Raw genomic sequence first — 25780 nt, forward strand, 5'->3', positions numbered from 1 at the left:
CCCCATCTAATGAAACTTTAGGGATCCTGTCATGATCTTAAGGTTTTTTTTTATTTTTTTTTAAACAATTTTGTGTTTTATTTTATGAAGATCCCTGTCCTTGTGTGTCTCTTGTTGTTTTACATTGTCCCTTTATCTCTGTTTCCTTCCTCTGTTGATTGCCCTCATTAGTTTTACCTGTGCCTTGTCTCCCCAGTTAGTTCCCTCTATATAAATAGTCTTGTCTTTCTTTTTGTCTTTGTCAGTTTGTCCTGTTTGCAACCCTACTGTGTTACCTGCTAGTTACTTGCCTGGTTGTCTTTGTGTTCATTCCCTGCATCTGCCTGACCTCTTCTGTGTGCTCTATGTGCTTCTTGTGTTCTGTTTTTTGTTTTTTTGTACTTTTTGGATTTCTGTCAGATTTCATTATTCAGATGTCACATGGACTTCCAGTTTGGATTTTTTTGGACCACCAGCCTGCATTTGTTTCTTTCTCTTTCCTGTCAACCTTTGTTAAGTAGGTTTTCCTTTTGCCTTAGCATGCCTGCCTCTCGTGTCTGCAGCTGACTCCATACCAAACCTTCCCATGACATGAACTATTGTTCAGCATCATTTGTCCAAAGTACAGTGCCAATAAAAAGTTTGTGAACAATCTGGAATTACCTTTTTTTTTCTGTATTAAGTGGTGATTGCGTCAGATCAGATTTTTATCTGAGTCCCAAGTACAGATAGAAACAACGTGTTTAAAACTAATAACACAGAAGCTGTTCTAATCTTTTGTGTTTTATTGAACACACCCAATAAACAACTCCAGTGATGATGGAAAGTAAGTGAACTCTTTGGATTTAATAACAGGGTGAACCTTTTTCAGCAATAATAACCTGTTCAATGTTCAGGAGGAAATTTGGACCATTTTTTCCTGTTTTAGCTCAGTCATACTGTCAGCATGTTTAGGATGTGACTGGGTCATTCCCAAAAGGCAGATTTTCTTTGTTTTTAGTCATTCTGTAGACTTTATGGCCATTGTCCTTCTGCACCAACATACTACCTACATACTACCTTCACCTACCAAACAACACCACCTTACGATAATCAGAATGTTCCAACAAGAACAATACAGTGGTGTGTAACTTAGTGGATAACCTCTGAGTATACTCCAGTGTTTTGTTTTGTTTTGCTGTAGACTGTTGTGGTAAAAATGACATGCATCACTAAGTGATTCAACATGTATGTGTCGCCACAGACAGCAGAAAGGTAAGAAATGACTATTTTTGCAGTGTACACACTTGACCTGCATGTTTGATTATGATAATTCATAATTGAAATTCTGATAATAATCTGACCAGTTTTTGAATAAATGTATATATAAATACAGATAATTACAAAAGGATGATATTTTGTTTACTTTCTTGCCACCAAATGTACTAGGATACTTTACAAAGTTATTTGCCTCTCTCAGAAACACTGGCTGTAACTCTGATTTTGGGGCAAACTCCATACTATAAAGCCTTATACCACTGTCGACAAAAACTCAAAAACTGTCAACTTTTTGAAGTACCCTTATTATTCTGTTGTAAGTTTTAAAAAATCGGCTGACAATTCCCTTATATGCTATAGGTTGAACAGTTGAACAGGGCCACGGTGACCTGAACAAAAATAAAATATCAAGCTATAGACATTTAAGGAAGAGCACTGCCTGAATGTATTACTGTAGATAAGACAGTAAGCTAAGATATCCAAGAGACAATAGTTTCCACAAAAGGAAATTACTCAGCAGCACTCTAAATCAAGGATGCTGTGCTACAGATGGAAGTGGTGGAGCAGAGATAGTGGGTGTGAGATAAACAGCTCAATAGAGTCATGTGCATTGTAATCAGACAACGCTCAAGAGCCATGAGACAGCAGAGACAAAAGGTAAGAAGAATCTGCCGTTTTAATTAGCACGGTGGCTTAGATTTGAATGTGATGCTTTTAAAGTGTATGATAATATAATCACAAACCAACTTCAAAGACTGACAGCAACAGCAGGCTTGCTTACCATTTACAAAATGCAGGAGAGGAAAGGAAGAAGATTAGGAAGAGGGCTATATGTTGCATGATTAAAATTTCACAAATCAAAAGGAGCTAAGCACGATTTTGAAACAACAGAATCTCCTCTAAGCTGAAAGATTTGTGCGTGAAACTGACATTTTCTAATGCTTTGCTTAGCTTCAAGCAGGAGGGCTACATTTGTCAACGACACGAGATGAGTTTTCCTTATAGCATTTGTTGGCAAACTTTTATGAAGCCCTGAAGGCATGTGAGAGAACTTTTTCAACTGGATTAAAATAACATTTCTGATGGTTTTGTTTGGCCCAAATGGTTATGGAGCTACTCCCTTGACACTAAAGTAATATAGTGGACTTGTCCTAAATTGACTGCCTCAGCATTGGTACACTTTCCAGCTTTACATATAAGGATAATTTTAACTTTGTATTTGCTCTTGGCTTCCTTCAATTTTCTCTAGAAGGTAATGAACAAGAGAAGCTTCAGCAAAAGAAACTGCTGGCAGTGCTCACTGGCAAAATGACAATTTTCCTTAAATAAGAATAGATGCATTCGGTGGAAACAGGAAACAGCTTTATAAACTTGGAATGTGACATTCAGCTCAACTTTGGTATTAGCTTCCCTCTGCCTCTGCTCAAAGGTAAACTCTATTGTTCCTACTTAAAAGGTAGATAACACAGCATGACAGTAGCTGTGTTTCATGGAAAAATGACTGGAAGAAAATGAATAGTGTGTTCCAGTAAAGCTAAATGTGTGCTTTTGCAAAATCCATCTGTCTCCAGTCATTTTCAAATTTATTCTAGCAATCAGTTTAATTTATGCAGTGTTAGTGCAAAACCACAGGTAAAGCAATGTTAACTGATTTTTTTTTTAATAAGTCACGAATGCAGCACAATTCTTATCACTATCCAAGTTTATATTTTTAGTGAACAGTTCCCTCTTTACATATCCAACAGATATCGGAGACAATGTAAATCATTAGGAGCCGTGTTAACACCTAGTGCATGCATTTCTGTAATTTAAGCTGTTTTGTTCTCTATTAATCCTGATAAATACATGTCGCTGTTTAGCTGCTAAATGCCCGATCATGTTCTTCAGCTGGTTGTAAATCGTTGACTTGCAATTAAGTGCTGGGCAGATATTGTACAGTAATTTTTAGCATATTCTTTTCTTTCTTTTTTTAAAAAAGCTGCTTTATTCTAAAATAAAGGTGGACAAAAACATTTCTGGGCTGTAAAACCTGGCCACATCACTACAAGTGACTCAATTTATGCAAACTGTAATGTAAAAAATGGTCCTTTATTTGAAGAGGATCTTTAAAAATCTGGTTGTTATTTATCTGTCTGTGTTGCATCCAGTTATCCAACACATGCATGTACAAACTACTTCTGTTGTTTCCTGGAGGAAAAGGGTCAGTGACCTATTACCTAATGATCTTTCCTGTCTGTGTTTTGCTCCCTACGTCTCTTAATCTCCTTTTGTCTGAGATGGTACACTTCACTTTCTGGCATTTCCTAAGACAGCCCTGTAGGCATTCTTTGTATTGCCTTAGTAATTTAATGTGACTGATTTGACCCGCCAGCCTTTCGCGATCCGTCTTCTCAAACTTGTATTGATTTTGACTATTACTTAGATTAGAGCGACGTTCAAGACAAACAGTTCTCTCACATCAGCAAAGAAGCCCTGCTGCCTGCCACTGTGGCTGTCAAATGAAAATGTAAAAGTCTGCGGGGATCAGAAATACTAGATTAATTCTTAAACGCGCTTTGATGTATGAAATGAGTGTTAACATAGAGTGCCTATAGTACTTTCGGCATTTTGGCAAATTAGGAAAATATTTCCTTTCCGCTGTGTAATGTGAGGCTTTGTTCTTTGATGTGAGATTTACGACTGAGTTGCCCACACCTCTCTTTCCACAAACAGTCTCGTAGAACAATGGAAGCTGCCAATTTTAAATATAGTGTTGTACTGACACACATGCATGAAAGTATGTGTGCCGAACGGAGAGACTGCAAAACAGCAGTTCTTGCCTTATGCCTACATGTTGTCTTCCCTTGAGGCTGCACGTGTCCTTGATACTTTCCACTCCCTCTTCCATTCAACCGCTTGCCCTCAGGTGGAAACTGTCTTATCTCCAATAAGGATGCTGCGAGAAACACACGGTTTACAGCAAAAGTGAGCAACACCCTGTGCAAAATTAGTTACATATCTATTGATTGCAAATTGAAAATACAGGCCGTGAAGTAGAAACCTAATGCAACAAATAACCCTGTGATTACTAAAACCATGATGAAAACAGCCATGATTTCCAGTTGACTTAACAGCATGAGCATGGTTATAAAATGACCGTGGGACAAAGAAAAATGTGATTGTGTGACAAAGATGAAAAACAATACAGGCAAATTGGTGATCAAGTAAAAGATCAAGTAAAAATCAGTCAAAAGAAGTTGCAGGAATAATTGGGTCATGTAGAATTAGATAGAATTAGGTCTTAAAATGCTGTCACAATGTGCTACTTTCACTCCAGACAGGCAAATGCTTAATACTGGGCATAAGGGTTATCAGTGGAAATACGAATTTCTGTGACACCTCAGTCAATGTGAAGGACTTGGCACAGTGTAAACCTCTAAAAATGACATTCAAGAAAAAAAAATAAAACCTTGCTTGCTGTTTTAACTGCTTGCCCACCAAATTACAATAATAAATGTTGCTAAAATGCGTTAAAGATGTCTGATGAACACCAGGAGTACATTCTGATGAGATCAGGATATATATTTGTTTGGTTCAGAGGGGGGCCAGCATGTTTGGCATGAACCTGGTCCGAAGTACCACAGTGAAGCACGGAGGTCAGAGTGTCATGATATGAGTCTGCATGAGTGCAAATGACAATGATGAATGCTGATGGCATTTATAAGATACATCATTGATGCCTGTGGATAGATCAAAATAGTGGCTGACAAGATGACTCCTAGTCTGCAGTAGTTGGCAGAAGAGGAATATTTCAGCATGATAACGATCCAAAAACACTTTGCCAAAATGAAATAAGAGTTTCTAAAGAAGAAAAGAGAAAACTATGATCTGGCCAAGTCGCTTGACTTGAATCCAAAAGAACCTATTTGTGATACATCTCTCTAGAAAATTCATATCCTCCATGCTGAAGAGAATTTGATCTGTCATTGAAAATAAAAGTAGATTCTAAACTTAGTAAGATTTACTTTTGTTGCTGTGAGTTCCTATACTGCGTTATCTGTGTGTGTCTGTATTTTTTAATATAGTCCAAATATGAGCTGTTTTTAATCTTAAACAAGAGCAAATACCCTATAGTTCAACTTACAAGTGATGCAATTAATGAGAGGTGACACCATTTTTAACCATTCATACAATGGTATTGCACAGGGTTGTACTCGCTTCAGTTGTATATTGATGTTGCTTCCTGTGTTTGTGACCTATAAAGTTATGATAATGAATGACGCTTCCTTACACTAGGAGAATGAGTCTCAGTCAGAGGATCATAGAGGTGTGGGAGCACTGATAGAGGCCATTTTCATCAGCAGTCAAACAGCTCATTTTATGCACTATACCTAATGGACAGGGGTATCATTTATGAAGGGTAATGCCTTTAAAGGGGACATCAGTGGAGGCTAATGATCTGACCGGCACTCTGTTAGAAGCAACTCTTTGTTGGATGACATTTAGACTCACTTTTATGAGGTGCTTTTAGTGATGAATTATAAGCTTAGCAAAAATATGTTGATAATAGAATATTGTCAAGCACTTTACTTTCACTTATTCATTTACAGTGGAAATGATTTATCATGCAGGTGAATAAAAATACTGTAGTTTATGTGTAGGGTTTGGTCCCCAACTCTCCTCTGTTCAACACTGAACCATTCTACTTTAACCGAACAGGGCACGGTTTATGGAGCTTCGTTCTCCTGTGAAATACAAACATCTTAAATTCACCTGGGAGCAACTTCTCCCCTGTGAATTCTCTGTTATCTCACCGTTATAGAATTTAGAATATACTCACAGATTCTTCCCACCTTCGCCACTCCAACACTTTATTCCTTTCTTCAAGCATTTAATTATTCATCAGAATTCAGAAACACATGCATGCGGGTTTGCAAGCACTTCCTTGTACCTGCATATTTTGACTGTAAACGCACCTTCTGCCGCCCTCATCACTGCCAGATTTAGGTCCCCGCAGCATGCTGTAAACAAAAGCATAAATCACCTGCAGTTCTCCTCGAATGCTTGACTGAAATTCATGGTTCTGAGCTCCACTAAATCACGGTGTTGAATGCCCCAGGGAGGCAAGAAGGCTAATGCACACTGTCCATGAATACGATCAGCAGTGAGGCCAGTCCGATACGTCTAAACAGAGCCAATTCAGAGATGGATGGGCCCAAGCTGAGCAACCACAGGGGAGGCGAGAACACCTATAAGGCTGCTGAGTGTTTGATAATTGTCCACAGGGTTTGGGATAAAAATGTAATAGCTGGGGGCGATTTGAGGATGTGTGGACTGACACTCTCCTGCTTCACAAACGCTTAAGTCCATAAGCCCTAACGATGAAAGGTTAGAGGAAATGTGTTTCTTTCCCTCTATAATGAAGGTGTTCACACACAAGGGTGCGTATGGCTCTACCACTAAACTGAGCATGCAGATCCTGTATAGTTTCTGTTGCTACATGTTGATGCTGTTGACATATATGTATTATTTTCCCTAAGATATGCAATGCAGTTAGCAAATGAAGTATTACCTCCATATGGTATATTGCAGTGTTATAGTGTGATTGTGCCATTATTGTAGATGTGTTATTGCAGTGAAAATGTGTCAGACTAAGGATGTGATCACAATGCCAGACATTTGGTCCATTGGAAAGGCCAGTTTAGTCCAGCCTGAAGAGTCTCAGGAACTATTGGATGGATTAAGGTAAAGTTATTTGCAAATGCTACCAGTCACTACAGAGCCTGCAAACCCTAGTAACTAAGGTGATTACTTCACGTGCTACAGAATTCAGATCAAAGCACTTCATATATTAAGGTGAAGACATTACAAAATTATAGAAACCAACAAACCCAAGCAATTCTCTTTCAGCAGCTCTTTGGCAACAGACAGAGAAAACAGGAAGAGAGTACAGAATTTGATTCAATTCTAGATTTTATTGAGAGTCAACGAAGAGAAGTTACTGTAATAAGGGAGAAATTTGTTCTTTCTCTTTCTTCCTGTCAGTACTCTTTCTGCAGCATTTTGGATCAACTAGAGGCTTTCCTTGGAGTTACTGGGACATCTTCATATTAAGGAACTACAGTAGTCCAGTCTGGAAGTAACAAATGCTACTTTTTTTAAACATCACTCGAAGACAAGATGTTCCTACTTTTGATAATATAACATAGTTGAAAGGATTCAAAGCCCAAACTCATGACTGAAAGTGCTCCAGCTAAGCCATTGCCCCACAGCATCCTCTTCTCTCTATAGGTTTACATCTTTGGCTCATCTGATGATCTGATTGGCTAAAATCTACTGTCACAAGCCTGAAATAGGAGTCAGTAGGAGGTGCAGATGTCTAGTTTTCCTCTTAGAACACTTGAATTACAAAACGCAGAAAGGTTCATAGGAACTTTTTGTCCCACGATGCTAAAAAAAATATGGTCAGCCACAGCTTTAAAAAGAGTGGCATGGTTAATTCTTAATAAATTTTATACAGATATTTGTGGTTGAAATTGATGCTTCTGAATGTGGGGGACACCTGACTTTTGTTCAACCATGATATTGACTTTGGCAGCTCCTAGATGGATCACCATGCTATTGGTTTTCCACTGAATGTTGTCTACAGATCAAATTTTAATTTGATACCAACAAAATTATTCATTATTCCTACAAGCCTGAACTTAGTGTTTGGATGTTGTTTCATCTGTTCAGAAATGACAGCACTACATATTATAAATGTTTCATACCAAAATACTCCAATTTACTTAATCCATCCTCTTCAATTCCTACTCACTAAAACTCCGCACAAGCAATATTATCACTAAACTTTTTACTCATCTAGCTGGTTCTGGTGCACACATTTCAACATAATAGCCAGCTGTGATATAGTTTATCAGAGACTCTACCTTCTGGTCCCTATGGCTGCTTCTGAAGCTAAAAAACAATTTAAAGCCTCAGAACCTTTAGTGTAGCTCTTGTTACTGCATGGTCTCTCCACCTGACTCATTCATTGTTTGTAATTATTTTTACCACTTACAGACTCACCTTGCCGAACTCAAGGTGAGGCATTGAAGCCTAATTAAAGGAGCTGCATTGTAAGCACCAGCATGCAGACATCTGTACAGTCTTATTATTAAACCAAAAATTATTTCTCTGTCAGACACGGATGGCTCATGAAGGGATGTAATGCATAGAGAGTCCCCTGTGCTTTCGCTGTAATTACCATAATCATTTCCTTTTCATGATTAAGGTGAATACACTCTTTAAATCTCTGGAAATGAAAGCACTCTGTAAGCACTTCAATGTGAAGTGGCTGCCTGAGTGTTGTTTATCACACAGGGGGGTCATCTTTTTCACTGAGACAGTTTGAACCACGTTTAATCATCCTATCATAAAACACCTTTCGACGTTAAAATCTCATCTGGGAGTCGAGCCAAAATAAAGGATATGTTTGGGCCCAGTAATGCTGTAACAACACATCAGTAGCAGCAAAGTGCAAGCAAACAGAGGAAACTAATCCTTTGCGTTAGCAAACATTGGCATTAAGTTTGAGCATGGCTCTTACGTTTGCTAAGAAGGTAGGCCAGCTACCCTGTATGCTCTGAGCCAGATTAGCTTCCTGATTCGGCAAAATAACATGCTTCTGATCTCCTCAAAGCTGGTTATAGAGTGATAAACTCTCTCTAAAACACAAATTTGACCTGCATCAAAGCTGCTGACAGAACCACCAGGCTTATAGGAGCCATGGGATATACTGTATGTATCCAAATATTGTACTTCACCAATTTTTTTCAAGCAAAAGATAACATGAATGCCTCAGATGGTTGTTTCTTCAGAGATTAGAGAAAATTATGGCTCAAATAATTCTGATTATGCAGGATGGAACGATGTCTGGCTGGTCAAGAGTAACAGCTTGAACAAGATGAATAACATGGCTAAGAGTGACATATTTAATATTTTAAAAAATGTCAAGGCAAAGCTGGCTGCAGTACGGATTCAGTCACAATGCCATTTTCATCATGTGCACGTTTGGTCAGCATCCTTTGCTCCACCATCTCCTCCAAGGTGGAGGTGGTGACAGCAAAAACAGACTGGGCTTTCCTGATGAGTTTGTTCAGTCTGTTGGCATCCTTCACCTTGATGCCTGCACCACAGCACACCACAGCAAAGAAGATGGAGCTTGCCACCACAGACTGATAAAACATCAGGAGTATGCGGTTACATACATTGAAGAACCTGAGCCTCCTGAGGAAGCAGAGCCAGCTCAGGCCCTTCCTGTAGCCTCTGTGTTTATAGACCACCCCAGCTTGTTGCCTGGACTCGCTCCCAGCTATTTGTAAGTCTGCAAGACTACACAGGTCCGGTGAGATTACATCATTGTAATACAACACCTCCAGATTCTTATTTTTCATCTCTTCAGCCCCACACTGGAACCGCAACAAGCTTTATGCGACTTTTTTCATACAAGGACTAGTGTTTGTCACAAAATGTAGTGCCCAGTTTCTGCCCAAAATCAGCATCACTTTTGACAATAAGGTTGGGTACTGCCATTCATCAAACATTTTATTAAAACTTCAGTGTTTTGTTTTTTGTAAAGATGAGTGGAATTCAAAGTTGATGATTCATAAGTTGAGACAAACGCATACAGATTTTTAAAAGCCCATACAGTACTGTAGCCCTTTGCTGTACTGTATATATCACATCTTTTGCATCAGTGACAACATTTGCATCCCTGGATTGCTTTTTCTCCTGTCTCAGAGCCCTAAAAGTCCTGTTCCTGCCTGTTGAAGCAGGCAGCTGCACCACCATCAAGATTATTCAGTTACATCCGTTTGAAGCCTGAACAGCCTGTAGATTATGGTGAAACTGATCTATAATGAGGCCACAGATGGCAAATCACAATGCTCCTCAATGTCTCACTGTTCATGTAGTTGCTGCAGCTATTCCTAACCACAAGAGAACAATTTCTGCAACTGTGTAGCTTTATGTGCGTCATTATCATAGCAGGCCATTTCTGTAACCGCAGTGTGGACTTTTTCAAAACATTTTAAATGGAATGACCTTTAAATCCCAGAGAATGAGCCAGTTATCTGTGATTCTAGCTGAAAAACATCCAGGAATGTTTAATTGATCTGATGGGCTTTGTGTATTTTCCCACTGAGATGTGATAATGTTGATGAATTACATGTTAAAATGGTGTGCCACAAACAGAGAATGGTAGAGCTTATGAACAATCTGCCATTATCTATTCCTATCTGCATTTATTTTTCAGGTCTGTCACTTGAGTACACTTTTATTTTTTTCTCTCTTGCATTGAAAAGAACATTGATGATAAAAGTGAGGGTATAATTAGTTATGTCTTCATAGATGTAAAGCTTTTATGATGTGGACTAATAATCCATTTAAAATGTTAGGAAAAATACAATGATTAATCTGGTTCATGTTGTCCGTCTACTTTTGATAATCATATAATATATGCTTCATTCATAGAGCAGGTTACTACACAAACATTAGGTGATAATTCTAGTCTGGTTTTGTAGACAGTTTCAGTGACATTTACAGAAAATCTATCTTTGATAAAAAAAAAAAAACCTTGATTGAAATGCGGGTTTTGGCTCAATAGTTAAAATTTTTAATTACATACCCAATTTTGTGTTCAACAAATTTCAATTTCTGGAAGATTAAACCCAAATCCTTTTATTGGATAACACAGTCAAATTGTTTAACTCAGATCTATCTTGTGAAGTGGTGTTTTTTCTCATTTGTATTCTCATTCCCTTTTCCTTGAGCATTTAGGATGCAAGCCATCGCAAGAGTGTGCACCTGATCAGAACTGCTGACTGATGCAAAATGTCTTTCACACATTTCCCAGTAAATTATCTTATGTGGGATGAGTGAGTTGTATTGAAAAACTTTGAAAGTATATTCAGGAGAACAATCATTTCAGGGAGTTTTTGCCCCTCAATTTACTGGCATACAATCCAGCCTCTGGACCAGACTTCTAAACTTTATAGGACCTTAAAATGAGCAACGGTGTCTGTTCAGTCTAACAATACGTATAACTTCCTCCTAAGCCATGCATTTCCTGAGGGCGCTCAGAGCACATCCTCCTATAAACCATCCAACACACATTACTGTAACCATGTGCTAGCAGTCTGAGAGGACACTGGGTCAGGTTGTGTGTTCAGGGGAGCAGCAAAGATTTCTGATCAGCTCATAAATGCGATGCATGATTTTGTGTGATGGAGATGTCCTCAGAATTTAAAGGCTCAAACAGAGGACACCAGACAGAGGAGATGGGCAGGGTAAGCAGGGAAGTCAGGTCAGGTGTCGGTTTTGAGCAAAACATAGCATCAGTTTCCAGGCTGAAGTGGAAACACAGACGGCATTAAACTGTAGAACTCCAGCCCAGACACTACAGAATATGTATCTGTTTGTTTCTATCTGCCTGGCAGCTTTGTTTAAACTACAGAGATGCCACAAACTCTAGAATAATAGTGCTTTCTTTAAGTTACTTGATCATGACTCTTGTTTTTCATCAAGTGTTTTGAGTGATTGTCAGTTTACAAGTGTCTGTCATTGTTAGTTTAACAACTGATACCATGATAGGCCCCGGTGTTATGAACTGTGTCTGTAAGCGCCATTTTTGTAGTGCTATTATAATTTAAGAAATTATCATCTTCGGTGCTGAAATGCAGAGTGTTCAACTTAATTATTATCCTGTTGGACTTCCGTAGGCTTGTAAATGCAGCCACGAAGAAGAATGTGGCCAGAAGTTGTTATGTTTTTGTTTACAGTAAACGAGCAGGAGCGGAGCAACACGGTAGTTTTACCGTTGTCATTATCATTGTCATTATTATCTTCGTTCTTGTGATGATGTTGCTTAATAAAGAGCGTAAAACAATATCTCGCCCCTCGCTCATGAAGTGGTTATGGAAACAAGAAAGAGAAGAGAATTAAGGAAAGAAGTACAGAACTTAAGATAACCACTACAGTGTCATTCTCTCAGTTAGTGGCGTCTGTTTACTGCTGTCATATTCTGTATTTTTGTGGTTTGTCCCATAAAGGGGAACAAAGATCATGTCGATTCTATAGTACGACAATAACTGGATTGTGTTTTTAGAAGCAAAGGGAGGATTTCTCCATGATTTGGACACATTATTCTGACATACTAAATTTTCCACAGCTGTGTTTTCTAGTAACACAACTCCTAACTTGTTACTGCATTTTTTTTTTTTTTTACTGTGTAGATTGTATGTTAGATGGAAGTAGATGACAACAATGAATATCAGATCAGACGTCCTCAGAGGAAGTCAGACTATTATGAGGGAATCTGTGCAACACTAACTTGTATCTCCAAGAGCCACGTGCTATTGTACTATTAATTCTATTAACTGTTAATTTGTAAAGTTTATATGATAGATATTCACAGTGGGGTTGCAGTAGCTTCACCTTCAACAATCAGTTGATCAATTTTAAGGAACTTTATCAGTTTTAACAAAACATGTCCGTAGATTTGTTTTTCTTACCGTTTTTGGATAGCACAAGCTTTTAACACAATAATGTAAAGCATGCAGCACGCACAATATGTTGTCGTGATTCTTAGTTTGTGCCGATTTTTTTCAAACCAAACTACAAGTGTAAGCATGTGCCTCTACCCTCAGTCTTCCCATATCCATCTTAAAAACTTGTATGCATGTTTGTTTTTGGTGGAGCTTTGTGTGGCAGTCATAAAAAGAGATTATGTTCTTTTTTACAAGCTTGCCTAATACCCTTTGTATTAACTTTGTAATTTCAGAGTTTGTTTTGTTCAATTATTTTTACTTGCCAGTGTGTTTCAGAGGAAGCTGTGTATGACACTATCTGCGAGGAACATAGAAGAAGACTAGTTGTTGGAAATAGTTGTTGTGCTCCTGTACTGACAGCTTGTATATTTCACCTGGTCTCATATTTAAAAAAGGAATGATTTCTTATAAAAAATAATGCCCTCACACCTGCATATTACATTAGGAAAAAAACACAAATGTAACTGTTTAAGGGCACTGCAGAATATCTTTGAATATAATGACTTTCAGCCTCTCCATATAGATACACCATTCTATCCTTTCACCTTTCTCCTTTACAGCTCACTCGAACGTTTGTTGTCAGAAAACCTACAATGGCCATGTCATGCAAAATCCAGTTTTTGAACATATTTATATGGCCCTGGTGTATCTAGTGATCCACAAAAAATGAGAAAAGGCCATTCCCTTACTTTTATCTTTTCTCCATAGATCAAAAATTGTGCCAAACAGGTGTCACTGTGGGCCTTTGCCTGTAAGGAGTGTATATTCAAGCTATAGACACTGAAACGTCCAGAAATTGGGATATGTTGGACCTATATTAACATCTTAAAAATGAGTAGAAGATTTGAACCTCTAACAGAGAGCCAAGACAACCAGTGCATACAGGTCCATTATGAGCTGGAAGTCCCTTGCAATTTATCTCCTCATATTAATGTGTAGATTCTGTTGTAACAATTGAAAATTAAATATGACTCCCAAAATGAATTTAATACTTGTTAATAAAATCCTGTCAAATAATGAATCCAACTGAATTCTCATGTCGCATTCATAGTAAAGATCGAGAGCAAATTGCTTGATATACCTCGACTACATAATGGTTCACATCATGTTGCAGGTGTATTTGCATTTGATCACACCCTGAAATAAGTGATTTATTAAACTGTTTTGAAAACCTGCCGGGTTTTGAAGGAAAGTCACATTTCACAATGGTTAGTTTCTTTAAACTGTTTTTTCCTACTCAATACACCCACTAACTCTACAACTCTACAAACTCTACAATCATGGTCCTGTAGAGATCCCCTGAGGCGGTCCTGACATTTTTGGAAAAGTAGGTCAATTTTATTTGAATAGTGAGTCACTTGCTACCTGGGCGATGCCACTCCAACAAAAGAAAGTCTTTACTTCTTTGCTCTCGAAGCAAATTCTGTATAACTTTGCCTTCTCTTCTCCTGCTCTACTTTCGCTTAAGGCTCTCACAGTTGGAGAGCATAGCTTTGATTGCATCCTGCCAATTTTTGGATGTCAGCAGTCACCACTAATGGGTGTATTAAGGACTGTATCCATGCTGATGCTTGGAAATCAGCAGGAAGACTGTGTTAAAACGTTGAAAGGAGAATAATATGCGGATGCTCAGATTATTTGTGTGTATTTAATAGACCTGCTCAGCAAGCTTTCTTCTCTTTGCACTCATTAAGTGCTTTACAAGGCTTCACTGGAAAGGTAGAGCAGCTGTTCAAACAATAGCAAAAGGAAGGAAAAGTCAAAGTTCAAGAGAGCTGAAGGTGTGGCAGGAGGAGTGAGGAAAATCCAAAGAAGCTGGCAATAAATCTGACCCAGAGAAACACTTCTCTAAGGACAGCCGTTGTCATAGAGATATCACTTATGTGCGTAATTGACTGATTGTGCTGCTGTCTGGAACAAATTCATTATGAATACTGTATCTGTTATATCTGCATGCCAAACAAGCGGGTTTATAAAAAGCTGCCTAGTTTATGGTGAGATGTTATTGCTTCGTAAAGTGCTCATAAATCTTTTGTGTTTCTGGTACTAATAAATAACAGTGTTCAAACTGCAATTGTTGACAAGTCAAAGCACTGCTCATTAGTAAGCAAGAGCCATCTTTTCGAACGCAGTGTATACAGGATGTCCCACATGAGAATTCTACAAATGTCATAAAACAAGGACTGAATTATGCCTGCATCTTCCACAACTAGCTGAATTTATCAGCTCAGAAAACAACATGACAAACACTGTAATTACTTATGGTTGTCCTTAAAAAGTAAACAGTAAGAGACGCCTGGGACAAAGTCGATTAGTAGGTTTATCTTTGAATAACCCTGCATGACTCAATAGGTCTCTATGGGTGTTACAGGACCACAACAGCAGCGGCTCCCATCCCACATTGAGCAATTCGGTAGAAAGTGAAATAGGACGTAACTGTTCAAACATGCAAAACAATTGCGTGGGAGATAGCTAGAGTCAAAGTCGGGTTTCACACAACGTGGTCAATGATGTTAATGTCCGTCTTTGTGTTTTGACATGTCACCTTCTGCTAGGGAAAACCCAGAAAACTCCTGCATACTTCCCCTTCGTAACTGATCTAAAGTTGTTAACCATTTCTGCGTATATTTGCCTGTATTAACTAGCATTTAAAATAGCATGAGGGTACTTCAAATTATACAAATAAACAAAGGGTGTAACCTCCATTTTGGGGCATAACTGTATTATAATGCCTTATATCACTGTCCAACAAAAACTCAAATACTTGTTATTTCTTTGCTGGTGATGCTCTTTGAAAATCGGTAAGTGAGAGGTAAACCAAAAGCTGTGATCATGTATCTGTATAAAAGAGGAATGACACCCAAGGATGTCCACTTGGTGAGGACTCCCCTTGTTTTTCAACCTTAAAGAAGTGGGTTGCTGATTTCAAACAGGGCAGGGAGAGCACTAGATGACCATAGCTGATTAAGTGAAGGCCATTCACCTCATGGCCAAGAATGAAAGACGTGTAACTGTCCAACACATAGCACAAACCATGGACATCAGTGTGGGCTCAGTTCATGCTGTTTTGAATGACATCTTGGGGATGAGCAAATTATCTGCACGGTGGGTGCCCTGAATGTTGACACCAGATCAGAGGTTGGAGAGAATAGAAATTTCAAGCACCCTTTTGACTCTTTTTCAGTCCAATCCAACCAAATTCCTCAGGAGATTTGTGACCCAGTATGAGATATGGATTCACCATTTTGATCCCGAATCAAAGCATCAAAGCAAACAATAGAAACATGCTGGTTCTCCCAAAAAAGTTAAGCAAGTGGCATTCGTCTGCAAGGTGATGGTGTCTGTGTTTTGGGACAGTAAGGGATTGCTCATAATTGACTTCTTGCTAAAGGGTCAAACAACTGATGGGGACTATTATGCATCAGGATTGCGACAACTGAAAAAAAGGCAATCAAAGAAAACAGTGGCATGCTGTTGTCCAGGAGCAACCGCACTCTACAGGTAATGGGAAATTACCAAAATGTGCCTTTAAACTGTTCACTCATGCATCTTACTCACCTGACTTGGCACTGTATCTCTTTCTCAGACTGATATCCCGCATACTTCGACACTATTTTCAGACTAATGATGAAGTTATCCATGCTGTTCAGGAGTATCTGTAGGCTCAGGATGTGACCTTTTTCTGTGAAAGGACAGCAAAGCTTGAACATTAGTCGACCAAGTACACTGAAGTTAAAGAACAGTTAACAAAGAATCTTTTTTACCTGACATTTTCTGGTGAGGCCAAGAACTTTTTGAAGTACCCTCGTACCTGACATCCACTTCAAATGCCCGTAATGTTTCAGAACTGTTTTAAGACTGAACTAAATATGTTGGTTCCAACATAAACCTCAAAACATGGAGGTATCACTTTAGCAGCAATTTGCAATTCTGAGACAACTTTTAGAGTTATATGCCAGCACAGCTTAGGTCCTTTAAATCTCATTGAAGCAGAGCTTTAGTGGAGCTTTGGGGGGTTTAACAGCTAACAGGAATTAGATACACAGGAATTATTAGTGCAACTTTTACCAGCATCTTCGAGGCTCTGATGCGATGGAAAAAATCAACAGCTCTCGTAATGCAGTTAACTTAATGAGAAAACATTTAAAAACTGCTTTACTTCACTTCTCTTTGGTGTTGTTCCATAAAAATGATTTATGCACTGAGCTCAGTAATTTCTGCTGTCCGTGAAGTCCATTCGAATAACTCTATATTGGTGAAATTTGGAACATTAGCTAATGTTTCCAATCACAGAAACAGTGATTTATCAAACAGAAGTGACATCAAGGAAAGGGTATATAAATAATTATCTCTTTTGAGCTTCACAACACTGCAGTTTATACCTTAGTAAGAAAAAAAACATGTACTCTTTCAGCTCCACAAACCACCAGATTTGGAGATGTGAAGTTTTCATCTTACTGCATAATCCACCTGACAAATGACTGTAGCAATGGGTCCTCAATCACAGCAGGACTTTCTACAGCACAATTATTGTCAAAGTTCATTTGATCCCAGATACCAGAGGTTAAACAACTTCAGTGGTTTACCCGTCCACTGCTAATTCAGGCAAAAGCCACATATAAAACTCAGCATTATGGGTAATCTGGCCTGCACAGCAATTAATTACAGGATAAATGCCGACATGTCGTGTAACTGAGCTGCAGTGCAGCTGGCATGCAGGGCAGGGACAGCCTGAGAGTCTGACATGTTTCCCTGGAATATGACACTTAACGATGTAAAGTAAACCACTTTGTGTTAGTGTAGTACATGTGTAGGGCCGTGTGCACATGGCCAAAGGTGGATTACAGACAGGCAAAAACATGAATGTGTTCCAGGGCTGCAGATACCCACAGGCCTAAAAACCTCAGGTTTAATTGGTGTCACTTAGCTGGGTTTAATTGCAGGTTTTTTTTTTGTTTTTTTTTTTTTTTAGAGGGATATGGTCACAGCGTCAAGCCAAATAATCAGAGTTTATTTGTGCATTTCTGGATCATTACAGTTTGGGTCTTGGTCATCATTTTAATTTGTAATAGAGTCTTTGCAAAGTATATTTGCTAAAATGACGATGTGCTTGATTTTATAGGAGTAATAATAATATTTGTGACTTTGTAGCTATTTCTTCTGAGGAAATAAATATGGCCAAAGAGGTGAAATCAAATAAAAACACATTATGTTAATTGATCAGACTTAGACATGCAATATTTTTAAATATCTGACTACATATGGATAACTACAGAGTCACCATTTAATGTTGTCATTTGTATTTCTATGTGTAGTTTTACAATCATGCAATATTTTTACAGTAAATTACAATAAAGCTGATTTCAAGAGTCAGGCTGCTCATTTTACTGTTAGATCGTGCCTGTTGATAAAACAAATTTTGAAATTTTGGTAGAAGTGGTGATGCTGTCAAGTTCTACACAGCAAATTAGTTACTTGCTCTCAGCTCCAATGGGAGCCTTCTCACTTCTTGTTTCTTCCAAAAGGGATTTAAATGTGTAAGATTTATAGGGATTCATCAGCAGAAATTGAATATAATTTCAAGAAATTAATCTAATTAGAGTATAATCATCTGAAACTATGAATGAATGTGTTAGAATGAGCCGTTATAGGTGCAGAGGGAGCAAGTTCTCATTCCACCATGTTTCTACAGTAGCCCTGAATGAACAAACCATTTTTTGCATTTTTAGCTGCCACTATTTATTCTCCTACATGCTTGGGGGAAAAGACAAAGATACTCTGTTAAATGCAGTCTGAAACCTCACTGCTAGATGCCACTAAATCTACACATTGGCCCTTTGAGGGATTGGGAAAAACCTCCATGATATGCTGTGACATTGAGCACAATAATTTTACCTCCCACATGTCCAATTCTGCAGTAAATCAGCTGTCACCCAATGTTTCCATGCATCCAAATAAGACTCCTGTATAATATCCATTAATAGTGCTACTAGCAAAGAATTTGATAATGAGGTAGTGCAATTTTATGTGCATAAATATTGTTTGTGCCTTTTTATTTAGTCTGACTAATGTGAACTGATTAAGACAGCTGGAATCTATCTAATGAGAAGTACAATGAGCCCTGGCCGTTGTCATTTTGAGACGTCATTGAATGCCAAACTTAGAAAGCACAAGCTCCCTACCAGACCACATGCAGACCTTTTGTGTACAGAGGTGCACATGAACCACACACCATTCTGTTTTTTCAGTTTTTTCTATTTACTCCAGTGGCTACAGGGAAAATTGTACTTTTTAAAGTTAAATTTACTTGACTGATTAAAGCAAGCAGCTGATTAAAAAGACATTAAGTTTACAAAAGCCATTACCTCAGATTCTTCCTTGTGGAGGCCATCTTGTCCTGGAAGTTAAAGAGGAGGCGTGTCTTCAGAACACCTCTTTCATAGGTTCACTGAGTAGGTGGGATTTCAGACATGATTGGATAATAGATGTGTCCTGATTGGCCAGTGTAAACTGAACAGGCAAGCAACTTCCCTATACATATATATATATATATATATATGTGTGTATATATATATATATATATATATATATATATATATATATATATATATGTGTGTGTATATATATATATATATATATATACATATATATATATATATATATTTTTTAATTGTGTTTCCAAAGTTGAAACTCTGTTTCTCAATACAATAATGAACTGTACTGAAGCACTGCAGGACATCACGTCTGAACTTGTCATATTATTTCACAGTGTAGATTCCTCTCTCATATAAATATGAGTATATGAAAGTTACAAATACATATCAGTGTTTTCTTACTACCCTTTGTTGACTTGCATGCCATGAGAAAGAAGTTCTGACCACTGTGAGCTACTGATACTGACCTCACTTCTCCATTACTGTGTAACTACTTCCGATAAAAATGACTCATGACTTTACAACAAGACACAGTGAAGTCCTTAACTGGGCAACAGTGGCTCTTTGGAGCAGAACACATGAAAGCATTTCCCCCTGTGGCTATTGCCATGATGTTTGGTAGTTATAATGACCTCGTGTGAACAATCTATAGTTGAATGCAGTTGCAAAGAAACAACAGAGCAGTGTTGCAATGCATCAGAGTCAGTAATACAAGTCTGTACTTGTGGCAGCTTCTCTCTTTTACTCTCTCTCTCTCTCTCTCTCTCTCTCTCTCTTTCTCTCTCTCAAACACACACACACACACACACACACACACACGCCACACTTCCTTTTCCACCCCCTTGTTATTTAGGTTTCAACACACACCCTCCACAGTCTTCAACCTTCCTGGCAATCTCACTTCATACTTCAGTAATGATTAACTGTCTTTCCTCAGAGGTCTGAAGGAACGATAGATATATATTGAAGCACAATAAGGACTCTGACACAGTGAGCACTGAAGAACAGTTGAGGAGAAGCAACAGTCCTCCAGAGGTCAGTTTCACTCAAATGTAAGACTTTAGAAACATGTGGGTGATAAATTAGCCTTCTCAGACCAAAGTTCCACTCTGCAGGCTGAAAAAACTCAAAGTGTATGTTTGTATAGAGCTCTTTTAATTTGATCCTTTCTCATGCTACAGTGAAATGCAAGAGAGCTGACAATGGGGTTCACAGCATTGCTCTGTTTTCTGTCTGCATTCACTCTGACAACACAAGGTATGTATTTGCTCAGTCGATATATATATATTTTTGAATATCTGTTATAAATGTGTTGCGTGCATGCGGCTTCTTAACTTATCGTAGCTGTAGAGCTGGAAATAAAGACTAAGGTGTAACTGTGTGATTGTACTGTTGATAATGTTCATTTGAAGATGCATACAAATGAACAAGGCGCTTTTGTTTCCATTAAGTCTCAGTGCATCTGTGTTTTTGTCCACAGATTTGGCGAGCCTCATTGTGAGCCCCACAGTGACTGCAGAGTGTGACCAACAAGTTACCCTGAACTGCAATGTATCCTCATATCAAAATGGACTATCAATAACACATTTGGAGTGGTCCCAAGATAAAACAAAATTATGTACTATGGACAGCTTGGGAGGACTTATCCAACACAACACAGCCCCTCTTGGTAGCTTCCAATGTGACTACGAAGATGGAAGACTGTCCGTCACCTTTCCACGTGTGCGGGCTCTGAACAGTGGAAAGTACAGGTGCAAACTGCGTTCCAACCATGGAACGTCCAATGAATACACAACAGTGGAGTTAAAAGGTCAGAGTCCACATTTATTCCTACTTACACCAACAACAAAACTACATAGCACTATTTGTTGTATTTGTTGCTGGCATGAATGTACAAAATACAAAAAAAAAAAGAAAAAGCTTTTCACACTCAGGTATTGTGATCTTGAGCACTACTTTCACTTCATTAGAAATAATGCATGTTGGATAGCAATTGTCTTTTTCCCTGCCTTTGTTTTAAAATTCATCAGAATAGTGTGAAGCAATAGGCAGGACCGTGCAAAGCATTACCTGCATGCACATGCAGAAAACAAAGCTAATTAGAGTTACAAGCAAGTGTCAGACACAAATCAAGTTATGCTGATAAAAGATGAACATTAGCAAAGTTGAATTGCTGCATCTTGACACACTAAAAGTTATCATCATAAGGCAGAATAAACAGATACACTCCAATAATGTACCTTAGTAATGCAGTCAAGTGTAGCACTGAGATAAATGTACTTGCCACTTTTCCCTAAAAGTGAAAATGAGTGGTGTGTTGTCAATATATGATGCTTTCAAATACTGAATGAGAGCATGAATGTCCCTAGTGTGTTGCAGATCAACTGCCTTTCAACCATGTTCTTGTGGTTTTCCTTCAGAGTGTTGTGCGAAAGTTGAGGGTGTTTTCATGAGTGATGGTCCTTCCTGCACCTTCCATCGTGTCTACCCAGAAGGAGAAGTGCACTGGTTTCATGGCTCCCACAATCTCTCAGACGGGTCTGTGAGGCACAACACTTCTCAAAGTGTGGATAATGAAGGTTATCTGACTATCCATAGTTACTTGAAGAGGAAAAGTTCCCATGTGCCTTACAATTGCTCTTTAAAGAGCACCAGGTCTGGTAGGTACATTGCAAGTACTCTGGTTAAAACTGAATTGCCCAGCAACGGTGAAGTCAGAAACATGGGATCTTCAAACTTGAGCAGATCACAGGAACCTATGAGGACAATTCTTGGTATTTTAATCTTACTAGCTGCCATAATGAAATAATGGATTTGCCAAAGGAAATCCATGTCAGAGAGTCTGATCGGATGAAGTGATGATTAACACTGATTAGAAACAATGAGGTACTGACATTTATGCTGTTGTTTTATTTTATTTTTTTCAAGCACCAGAGCAACAGTGCTCTGAGTTAAGTGACTCATCCTGCACGGTCTAAAGGTTCATTTTTCTCCCTTTTTGCTCATAGGTGAAGTGAACAAGAAAATTACAGACTGTTGAGAGGTGATAACAAGGGAGTCGATAATCATTACACTGTATAAAATACCTTTGTTGTTTTGTTTCGACAGACTGTCACGGATGGGAGAGCAAGGCATATTGGTTTCATTATACTCTTTTAGAAAACAACAAACACACCCACACTCACAGAAGGCATACCTTCACATAACTGGAAAGACAAAATCTGCCTGGGACAGTTTTGTCTTGAGCTTTAAACCTCTGAACCACAAATTAGCTTCAGAAGTGTGTACTTACTTCTATGAGACTGAGATGAAAGCATCTGTTGACAGGTGTTTACACCATGTGTCTGCAGCACCATTGTGTTTGTGTAACTGTGAATGAATGCTTTCTGCGAAAACTGCATGAAAACAAATTCTTTAACAGAATGCGGACCATAAAAAATGGGCTTTTCTGTAGTTTTCTTTTAGAAACAGAAGCTTTTTAGTTTGAAACGTGAAATAGCAGGACGCATGAATCGTCAGTCAAGCAACAGATCTGTGTGGTTTGTGGATGGATGCTGCCCTCTGGTGAACTAGCGGGATAATGAACAGTGATATAAATTCCTGTAAGTAACAAGACATAGGTAATTTTTTCAGGCAGCAGTGGGCTGCACATGTGGAAGGCAATATGACTGCATTTAAAGGGTTGATTTACCCAAGTTAGAGCTTGTAAAAATGACATGAAACCAGTCAATGGTTGTATATGGGGCTAATTTTAAGTAGAAAATGGTTTCCACAGTGAGATCTGTGGATTATCCAAAGTGATAAAGAGACTGAGGCAGGGAAATATTAGCTTCTGTATGGCTACATGCCACCAGAGGTAATTAAGATTTGAAAAAACCAACCCCTAAGTTTGCATGCCTGAAGTATATATAAATGCTCAGATACAGATCATGTCTAACTTGCACAAAAATTTATAGTAATATGCAAAACTGTATATCAGTTCCTTTTTCATTTGGAGTCAGACCAGCAATCAGCATGAGCAAGAAGGCAAATAGAGATCATTTCTGTTGGTTCCCATCTTCAGTTTGCCCTCAGACTCTCCCCATTCAGGTCTCTGTAGGTATAACTTAAAGCTAGAGGACAAACCCAGCTCCAAGGCTAAAACGCAGCCTTTTTACTGGCTCAGTGCACTCTCACTTCACTTCAGACAGGACATTGGAGAGCCTTTTCAAGTCAGGATGACTCTCTGCTAATGGTGTCACTAAATCGGTGTCATGCAGGGGGAAGGTCGAGCTTTTAGCAAGACAACGATGGGCCACGAGTAAACCAAGTCGAGGTCACCTTGACTATTTCAGAGCGCAGGATTGCATCCAGACACAGACGTAACACACAAAGCACAGCTGTATTTACATCATTACAGAGGACCCCACACTGACTTCCATTGTTTTTTGTATCATTTTGGAGATTATGTCATCCTAACCTTAACACAAGTCTTCATCCAAACATGTAATAATTTACATCAAGAGGACTTAATATTGTCAGATATTGTGACTTTGTAAACAGATTTATGTCGCCTACATACACACCAGTCCAGATATGCTTGCAGAAAACTTGAATATTTGTGTTGTCTTTAAAGGGTTTGGGGCAGAATAATGATCTTTCAAAAGCCTAATATTGAAAATACTGCTACTGACAAGAATGAAATGAGATATACTCAGCTTACAAATATTTAGCAGCTTAAAATTAAAGCAATTTACACAAACAGTGAGAAACTAAAGCACTAATGCAGATTGAGTGAATGAACATTTTAAAAAATATATATAATATTCCTGCATTCAGACTTACAACAGAGTGATGTGCTGCAAACAATATTCTGCAATAGTTTTTAAAATGAATGATTGTAAATTCTCTTGATTTTTTTAAACTAGAAAATTAAATACCTGAGTTATTGTTTTACTTGAAATTGGATGTCGTCAAAAGCAGGAGGGATCACTTAAGGTCTACAGGACATCAGTCGCAGTCTCATCATTGTGTAAATGAGTTCACCTAGAAATCTGCTTGTTTGGTCTTCTTATTGGTTTTCAGTTTTGGTATATTCAGAAAATTTTACTGGCATTAATGTTTGTGAAATGTTTTTGTAAATAATGACTGTTGTATTTTTTTCTTAGTTTGTTCTGTTTGTTTTTACAATCAAGAGTGATTATTCAAAATGATTGATGTGTGATTATTTTCCATAAGACTGTCATTATGTGATCTGCTGTCACTTGGACTGTACATCATTCACAATCCTAGATAGACATGTGAAATCTAACGTAATCCATTACAGCAGCTCTGTCACAAATTTTACTTTTACAAAGGTTCTGCACTTTCAGTTTTTACTGACACTATCAAAAGGGTGAAATTTCTGCTTTATGTTTTTGAGTGGTAGTGCACTGTGTTACAGTTAAAAATGTTTTTGACATTATACTCCTCTCATGTATGTAAAGAGCAAAAGTGTGTGCAAAATGAATAAATGTAAATATCTGTACATCCTGACGAAGGTAATGGCTAAAACATTAATCTTGAACATTTAAAATTAAAGACTGAATTGACATTTGCACAGCTGTCCTGGAGCTGTGAGACAACTTTAACGTTTTCTCATCCCTGCCAATCTGTTTTGTTTTGTTTTTCTGACTTTGGCTTTACTCCAACTAACAGTGGACACAAAGTCCTTGAAGTAGAAACTGATCATCTGCAGCATTAAAATTGCAACAGCTGCTTCTTCTGATGAAGATCGTGTGCTGTGACTAGAAACTAGACTGTCCTTTGAAAGGACTTTGAGATGAGACAACTGGACTTCAGCTTAGAGCCCAAATGATTAAGTCACAGAATCTTGTCTAGAGTGTTTTGTTGAGGGTTTTTTTTTCATTCACTGTAACAGCATGGTGGCTCTGTGGTTAGCACTGTCTCCTCACAGCTAGAAAATCCAGGTTCGTGTCCAGGCCTGGTCCTGGGATCTTTCTGTGTGGAGTTTGTATGTTCTCCCTGTGCATCGTGGTCTTCCTCCCACAGTCCAAAAACATGCTGAGGTTAATTGGTGATTCCGAATTGCATTTACTGTAGTTGTGAATGTGAATGTGCTCAGTTGTTTGTCTCTATCTGTGGCCCTGTGATAGACTCTTGACCTGTCCAGGGTGTCCCCTGCTTTCACCCTGAGTCAACTGGGATAGACCCCAGCCCCACGCAACATTACCAAGGAGTAAGCAGTAACAGCAAACTACATGAGTGTGTCACTCTCTGGTTGTAACATCCCCTTGTAACCACAAGGTGGTCTAAGTTATACACTTATCAACCATCCTCTGGAACAAATAATGACTCCACTCTCCTTATGATGCTTATCCACAGTGTTCACAAGGTCCAGGTTGTCTGGGATCACTTAGGTCGAGTAAACAGAGACAACCTGTTCACCATGCAATGGTTTGCTTCATCATGAGTTTCTTGTTCCAATAAAATAAACAAATATACACCAATCAGCTCCAACATTGACTACTGTCTGGTGAAGGGAATAACATCGATCATCTTGTT

The 25780-nt window shown here is 38.4% G+C and overlaps 2 protein-coding genes across 3 annotated transcripts in view; one reads left to right on the forward strand and one right to left on the reverse strand.

Moving 5' to 3' along the window:
* The window catches only part of LOC111564240 (alpha-1,6-mannosylglycoprotein 6-beta-N-acetylglucosaminyltransferase B-like), a 161116-nt gene extending 144631 nt beyond the window's left edge, over window positions 1–16485 (reverse strand). Inside the window, exon 1 of the mRNA XM_055010232.1 lies at window positions 16362–16485. Coding sequence (XP_054866207.1) covers window positions 16362–16444 — 83 coding nt within the window. The 5' untranslated portion in view covers window positions 16445–16485. The remainder of the gene's footprint in view (window positions 1–16361) is intronic.
* A 3619-nt stretch (window positions 16486–20104) lies between these two features.
* Window positions 20105–24846, forward strand: LOC111564243 (uncharacterized). Of its 2 annotated transcripts, none has more exons than XM_055010336.1 (4): window positions 20105–20289; window positions 20419–20494; window positions 20718–21047; window positions 21658–24846. In XM_055010336.1, exons 2-4 carry the CDS (start codon window positions 20440–20442, stop codon window positions 22044–22046), a joined length of 774 nt encoding a protein of 257 aa, XP_054866311.1. In that variant the 5' UTR covers window positions 20105–20289; window positions 20419–20439; the 3' UTR covers window positions 22047–24846. The 2 variants fall into 2 exon arrangements, with proteins under 2 accessions (XP_054866311.1, XP_054866310.1); XM_055010335.1 differs by having other exon boundaries at window positions 20106–20272.
* Window positions 24847–25780: the final 934 nt, after the last annotated feature.

The sequence above is a fragment of the Amphiprion ocellaris genome, chromosome 4 (genome assembly GCF_022539595.1).
Source record: "Amphiprion ocellaris isolate individual 3 ecotype Okinawa chromosome 4, ASM2253959v1, whole genome shotgun sequence".
NCBI lineage: Eukaryota > Metazoa > Chordata > Actinopteri > Pomacentridae > Amphiprion > Amphiprion ocellaris.